Raw genomic sequence first — 7,593 nt, 5'->3', positions numbered from 1 at the left:
CTTAGCTAAGAGCACGAATGTGGGTGTTGTGCTCTTAGCTAAGGACAAGAAGTAAAAGTGGGTCCGGACCCACTTTCGTGCTCTTAGCTAAGAGCACGGATGGAGATGCTCTTAGGGTCTAATCTTGTTAGGGCCATAGTTTTATTACTATGTTTTCCATTAGCTTTTTTTTTTTAATCTTGTCAACTCTATCTTTTTCTTCAAATAGACAAGCTATTAATTTTAAATTATACACACTATGCAATAATTTTTTTTATTTTATTAACACTTTCCATTTTTCAACTACTTTTAACGATTACATGTATAAGTAGTTATTGTCATCACCCTTTTAATACTCTACAACTGTTAATACTCACTTCGTTCAATAGCAGTGGATGTATTTTTTTCAAGCACGAAGATTAAAAAAGATTGTGTTGAATGAGTTAAATAAACGAATAATATAGTACGAAATGAAAAAGGTTGAAAGATGAAGAGAGAATAAAGTAAGAGAAAGTACACTAAGTGAGAAAAAATATATGACTTTTACTAAAAAGATAAATGATTCTACTATTATGGAATGTACCAAAATGGCAAAATGACTGCACTACTATGGAACTGAGGAAATAATAATTTGGACCCCCTAGAATCGAAATTCTGCGTCCGCCACTGAACTTAAGGAGGACTCGAACCCTAGACTTTTGGCCTCGGACATTGTTAACTAATTTTGTAATGAAAGAAATAGAGGCCCTAGATTCGGACCACGTGGAATTGCATATGATCATTGTGCATTTTTCAAGAAAGAGCAAGAAATTTTCGATCACATTATTTACAAATTTCAAGGACCGGTTCACCTACCTTTTTAGACGAGGGAAGATGAGAATTAAAATTGAATACTCCTTTTGTCCTATAATAAGTCAATAAGAGTCATATTTTATCATTTCAGTCCGTCCCACAATAAGAGTCACATTTCACTTTTATCATAAATGTTAAGTAAGTTTCGCATTCCACTAACTTTTTCAACGCATTATTCTTTACATTTCTTAAAACTCGTGCTCACATCAAATGCGACTCCTATTATTGGACGAAGGAGGTATGATTTGTGGATGAGGGCCCCACTTAAATAAAACTCAAATCAGATGTTCACTGAAAAAGATATAGCCAAGTTTTACGTTCTGAAAATAGTAATCATTAGGCTTTCAATTACGGAATGACCATAAAGCCCCTCCGATGTCCACTAATTATTGGAACTGAAGAGGGACGTGAAAATGATGAGGGTAGAGGTGTAATCTTCCTCCCATTTCTTGGTCTGAATTTCAACGCCAGGTTAATAAACCAACCTCGCTTGATTTCATTTCTTATTATCTCACTCTTCAATAGTGTGGGCCGACATTTATTCTAGAGATGACTAGATATAAAAATAATACACTGAGGGCGGATGCAGATAAGAACAAGGGGTAGAGTGTACCCCCAAAAGCTGCAAGTAGCTTAATGGTATTATGCTCATCTTTCACGGTAGCAATCTGGGTTTCAACCCCAGCAGGCGTTTTGTAGTACGTTTGATTAAAGATTATTTTTATTATTTATGATTTTTAATTATACTCATAATACTAGTTTGAGATTATATAGAAATATGATGTGTTTTATTTTAGTTTAAATATTAAAACTTTCTCCAAACTAAAATAAACTTTTTGTTATATAAATATTTAAGAACTTCTATTTTTTATATTTAAATTTTTTTAGTAAATAATGCCTAAAAAAGTATCTTTCATACACAATGAAGGACTCATTGCAAAAGAAAAATTAATGGAGATAACCAAAGAAAAAAGTTTGATTAAACTTAAAAATTTTAAGTAAATGTAATTATTTATCGTACCCCCAATATGAAATTTCTGGATCCGCCACTGAATACTACAGTAGTCGAACAATGCAAATATGACGTTCTTCTTGCTTCTTTTGCCCCTAATGTGGGTGTTGTGTTTTCTTTCAGCCTTTGGTGACCATATGGTTGGCTACTTCTTTTTCTTCGTGCTTTTTTTTGTGTGTGGTGGTGGTAGGTATGCTTACTTGTTTTTGTATTTTGTTAATGTTTGTTGGTTTTTCATTTACCAAGTTAAGTGGATATTGTACTAGTGTTTATGTTTTTTACAATAATGAGTTAATTGCACATACATAACTCTTGCTTCATCAACGACTCCATTTTTTGGAGCAAGCAAGAAATTAATGCGTGATGTGTATCTTTTCGAACTCTTATCACAGGTAGCAGACAAGCAACCCTAACATGAAACTACGAGAAAAACAAATCTTGTATAAGAATAAAATGAAAACAGAAGATAATTATTGTTATGAAATTAACAAACACCCTAATAAATACAGAGACCCCAAGATTAATTGTTTTGGACCTACAAATCGTACGTTATTTACGTTTTGTAATTCGCTTTTTTTTCTATTAACAAATACTCTACTAAGTCTAAAAATAAGTAAATGAGTTCAAAACTGCCGACTTTTCCCCCAATTTTAATACTCCTCATCGTTTTCTTTTCGATTTTGGCCCAAAGATTCCAAACCGTAACTATCATAAAAATAGTACATTAAATATAAGTGATAAAGTAATTTTTAAGAAACATCCATTTATACATGTATAATGTATTGACAAACTTTTTAATTTCTAGAACAAGAGTTTCGACTGTTCATATATTTTTCTGCAATTGATCGCACTTTACTATGATCAACGCAGCCATACCATTGAAATATGATTCTCTATCATAAATTAAGTGCACCCATTATATTCATTGATCAAATGAAGAATAAAACATTATACTACTAAGAAAACATTTAAAAAAAATAAATTCAACAGCTTAATGCGTCGATATGAATTGCAAGCCTAGTAGAGTAGAATTAATAAAAATGAATGAATTGAACCTAGCCAGTATGCAAATAGAGTTAAAAAGGTGATAAATGTTAGTACAAAGTGTGACAAAACTATTCTATAATTGAGTTGCAATGAAAAGAATTTATAGAGGCAATAAGAGGAAATAGGTGAGAAAATGAATGTGGGGGGTCGCTATCAAGAAGGAGGGCCTAATTATTTTTATTTCCCTTCCACCAATTAGGAATGTGGTCCTCAACCACAATATCCACACTCTTAAATTCAATGATTGATATTCATTTGACAATTTATAGCTCAACTCTTAATTATATCATGGTGGACCACTTATGTAATATGGAGTACTACACAAAATGGTAAAAAATAATAATAAGTGGGTCACAAAAGTTATTGCAAGTAAAATTTACCATGTTGAAAAGTGAGGGGAAAGGGTGAAGATATGTGCTACTCCATAAGCAAAATATTTGTCACGCTTAGATCATAAAATTTTTATTAGTTCTGATATTTGGACTGATGCAAATTTTAAAAGTTACTATACTTAAATAGTTAAATTACATGTCCTTTTATAAATATTAGCTCGACTCTTAACAAACGTAAGATGTTTTTATTTTAACTATTCTTATTTCAAATGGATATCAACTAGTTAGATATTTGAGAGGTCATTACAATGCATCTACTAGTACGCCATGTTATCTTTGGAGTCTGTTTTTGCTACATGTATTGTTTCTCACTAGTTATAGGCCTAGGCAAATGGGGAACATATCAGTTATACTATTATTAATTTCACAGAATTCAGATATATATATTTTAAAAAAGAAGAAATAAACTCAATATCAACATATATGAATTATCAGCTGTTGCTGCAAAGTAGTAACAAGATCGGCTCATTTCCTATAAATTCAAGTTGATGATGCTCAAATTCAAATTCATGACAAAAAAGAAACATTTCTTTTCTGTTTTCTGTTTCTTCTGCTAAATTAAGGAACAATTCAGATATGTTTTTCACTGTGGTCAGATTCACACACCCCTTGTTAAGTCCAAAGACTAGGAAACTCACACCTGGTTCGTCATTCGCACGCAATCTTGGTGTCAAAGCTGCTGAGGCAGATGGCAAACGCCTGGAAAGCAGAAATCGGGTACTGATAGTCCATGGTGAAGATGTCCTTCCCGACCTTCCCGAATTGGAGGACAACATTCTCCTGCTGCTGCTCTTGCCCTCCAGCTCCATTCTCCAGGGATGCAACGAGCTGGAAGTTCTTCACTGAGGCGACAGTGACACGCCCGTTAAAGTTGAGGCACCAGCATTGGAGTTGGTCATGCCATCTAGGAGTCTTATTTTTTAATACTAGCATTTCTTCTTTGGGTGTTGATAGGGGTCCAGATTGGAAGCTATCCGAGCGCATCGATTTTGACCTAAAAAATGGGAGAGAGGGAAACGAATCGAAGTTTCCTGGTATGAATGCCGTTTGTGTTGGAGCACTACCTCCTGTCTCAATTGCAGCAAAAGGGATAGTATCCATGACACACTGCATCCGCCTTGGTCCCCTATATGATGAAGCTTATGTGAATTAGCAAGAAGAGAATATTATATTACAGTCATGGCATGTTTTGTGCAGGCATAATAACACCCAACACAATTTATCCAAGCACAAACACGACCAGAAACAAATTATGTTAAATAATAGTACAAAAGTAAATATTATACACATTGAGGCACCGTATTATATAACAAGAGAACTATAAAAGCCTGTAATAAATGTAAACACAAAAATAATTCATACAAATTTGAGGAAATGAAATCTATATCATTCCAATAAAATTGCTAAATAAAATGATAACTTGGTGTCCCCAATCGTTTGAACAATGATACTGGCATACTCAATACGTTTGGCACTAATCCATTTTATTGTACTGAGTCAAGAAATGACAACCCTAACTATAGTGGTACCAGAGATTCAACAAAGGTAAATCATTTTTGGAAGCATTAGCAATAACACAATTATGATCAATCCAAAGTACTAGTATCATTTTATTTTTAGTTATAACTCGAATATGACAATTCTAACTGAGGGGTTTTAGTTTTCACCTCGAACCTAAAACATTCAACTCGTAAGCAATGTGGGCCACCGGAAAGTTGCCAGCAGGGACCCTAGGAGCAATTTGTCTCATTCCTACTAACCTCGTTGAACGAGATTTAGTAACTTTAGCTCCAGCATTTGGGGGCTGAGCATCAAAGACTGTGAACTTGGTTCCCAAAAAATTAGACCTGTCATGACCGGAACAAGATGAAAGCTTAGTCTTTTAAAGCTTTGAAATAAAAAATAATCTAGTCCAGAAGATTCACCTCAACTTCCCGATGTAGTTGCTGCTGGTCTTAGATATGTCTCCAGCATTCAGAGATATTATGTAGTCAGTGTAAGTTGGCCGTCGACATCTTCGAGCAGCAAGAAGAAACTTCCCATTATCATTAGAAGCTGTAGCAAGATGAAGACATGAATATAAATACGACTTAAAGCTAAATTTGTAATCAATCATTTCATGGAAATAACTCTAGACTGAAGTAGGTTAGTATTATTATCAATAAACAATGGTGGGCAGGAAAAAAGAGGGGCGGGGAAATCAATTTAAGCAGTTACCTTGACTATAGTTAAGGTATAGGAGATATGTTTGAGAGCTTCGATTCCGCTTAATGAAACACTGAATTAGGGTGTTTCTTGGACCAGGCTGCGATGGAAGAACAGCAAAAAAATATTTCAGCACTCACTTGAGAGAGGAGATAAGGGTTAACAAGGATCCAGGCTCTACCAAAACAGGTGAAACAGACACAGTTTTGATTAAAATCAAGTACTATTAGATTTTCTCAAAAAGCTATAATTCCTATACATACTAAAAAATTCAAATATATGTCAACTCTCATTACAGAAGGTCAGCTGGATTAGTTATCTTTTGATTTCAACATTAGCAACCATCAGCTACATCTGGACTCTGAATTTCTTTTAATTTGTGAATATTAGAAATAAGAAATGACATTCACTTTCCATCAGAATGGGCTAAATTGAACAATTTTGTTATATAAAACATTTGGAAGACATAGAGATATAGAGAGGGGGTTAGATACATTATATTCCGTAAGACTTTCTTTTTAAATTGATGGGCACTTTGTCGTCCATACAAATTTCAAATATGGCAATGATTATATTAGCACCATTTCAAATTAAACAAGGGAGTCGACATGGATTTTGATTTTGAATGAGGACTAAACAGTGATCCTAAATCCCAACAAGTTGTACAAATCCACTGACCTTCCTTCCTCATTTCGAATGCATTTCACTTCTCGAACATCTAATTTTTAAACTAATTAGCTAGTGCATCTCCAAAGAGTATGTTATGATTCAAGATGGCATTTATAAACTATACCATAGATTAAAAAAAAAAAATTAAAGGTTTTGAGCAATATTATGAGATTAATCTTTGAAGGGAACTAAAGAGAGAGCTCTAAAATGATTACAGGCTGTAAACATCACATAAATGGGAATGGAAGACAAACAAAATATTAATTCACACCACATGAAAAAAGGACATGAAGCATCCAAACACGAACCTGCTTCACAGAAATAGGAAAGGTAATCTTTCCAGACACTTCCAAGTTTCTAACAATCTCCTTCATGTTATCCCTCCAGCTTCTACAGACACCAGCACAAGCAACAACATTCTGCCTCGAGGGCCAATCACAATCTGATTCCTCAATACGCATAAGCACGTCCCTCAAGAGCTCTGGTGGCATATTCGCCCAGCAGCTCTGCCTCAGAGCATCCACAGCAGTCACCGTAGACTCCTCGACTACCCGGTGAGACCTAGACCTCCCAAATCTCCCTTCAAACCCCTTCCTAGATATGCTCCCGAATTCACCCTTCATATCCTGAAGTATACTCTTGAATGACATAATTGACAAAAAATGATGTATCAACTCAAGAAACTGATTCTCTCTCCTGCTTCAGCAATCAGCTAATACCAAATATCATAACCCTGTAAGGCTAACGCCTAAAATTCCCAACTTTTGATGAAAAGTATCATCAAAACCCACCAAAATTACTCCAGGAATGCTGTAGTTAACAAAGATGCCTGGCCCCATAAATCATGCTAAAAAAGCATTTCTACTAAAACCCCGACAAAATCAATCTTTATAACAAATCAAAAATATTCCAACAACGGCAACTAGTAACAAGAAATTTCGGCACACAATAACCAAACTCGATCTTCAAATCGAGACAAAATTAGGTTCGGCACAAGACAAAAAAACCAAAATTTACATATAAAAGTAAATGCAAAACAAGCCCAAATCACAAAAATATCAGCATTTAGGCGTGGAATCCTCTGACGAGCAAGAGCCACACAGATCTGTACAGAAACTATTCCTTCAAAAACTCAATCTTTTTCTACATGGCTTAATTCAAGATAAATAATTACAAAAGGGGGGGTTCACGCGAGAAGGAAACGGTTACAGGAGACCCATTTGATGCTTAATTAGAGCTTGATGAAGAGTTTATGAAGAAGATTGGAGTGGAAGTGAAGATCAGAGAGATTAGGGTTGGTGAGCCTTTTTGATACTATGGGTTTCTCCGCGGAAATGATTATGTTTTTGTTTATGGCGACTACGCTCTCATACTCCATTTCAACTAATTACACATAAAAATAGAAACAAAATTAAAGCATGATGGATAACGTTACTA

At 34.6% G+C, this 7,593-nt stretch overlaps 1 protein-coding gene across 2 annotated transcripts; it reads right to left on the bottom strand.

Moving 5' to 3' along the window:
• Positions 1-3,685: 3,685 nt before the first annotated feature.
• LOC125206516 (tubby-like F-box protein 3) lies at positions 3,686-7,519 on the bottom strand. 2 transcript variants are annotated; one of them, XM_048105766.1, is made up of 6 exons: positions 7,331-7,519; positions 6,465-6,782; positions 5,500-5,587; positions 5,208-5,337; positions 4,950-5,129; positions 3,686-4,408 (listed from the first exon to the last, which is right to left on the bottom strand). In XM_048105766.1, the coding sequence occupies exons 2-6, from the start codon at positions 6,777-6,779 to the stop codon at positions 3,931-3,933; spliced, it is 1,191 nt and encodes a 396-aa protein (XP_047961723.1). In that variant the 5' UTR covers positions 6,780-6,782; positions 7,331-7,519; the 3' UTR covers positions 3,686-3,930. The 2 variants fall into 2 exon arrangements, with proteins under 2 accessions (XP_047961723.1, XP_047961722.1); XM_048105765.1 differs by having other exon boundaries at positions 6,465-7,519.
• Between the last annotated feature and the right edge of the window lie 74 nt (positions 7,520-7,593).

This window comes from Salvia hispanica, chromosome 2, assembly GCF_023119035.1.
Source record: "Salvia hispanica cultivar TCC Black 2014 chromosome 2, UniMelb_Shisp_WGS_1.0, whole genome shotgun sequence".
In the NCBI taxonomy this organism is placed as follows: Eukaryota; Viridiplantae; Streptophyta; class Magnoliopsida; order Lamiales; family Lamiaceae; genus Salvia; species Salvia hispanica.
This window is presented reverse-complemented; position numbering and strand designations above follow the sequence as displayed.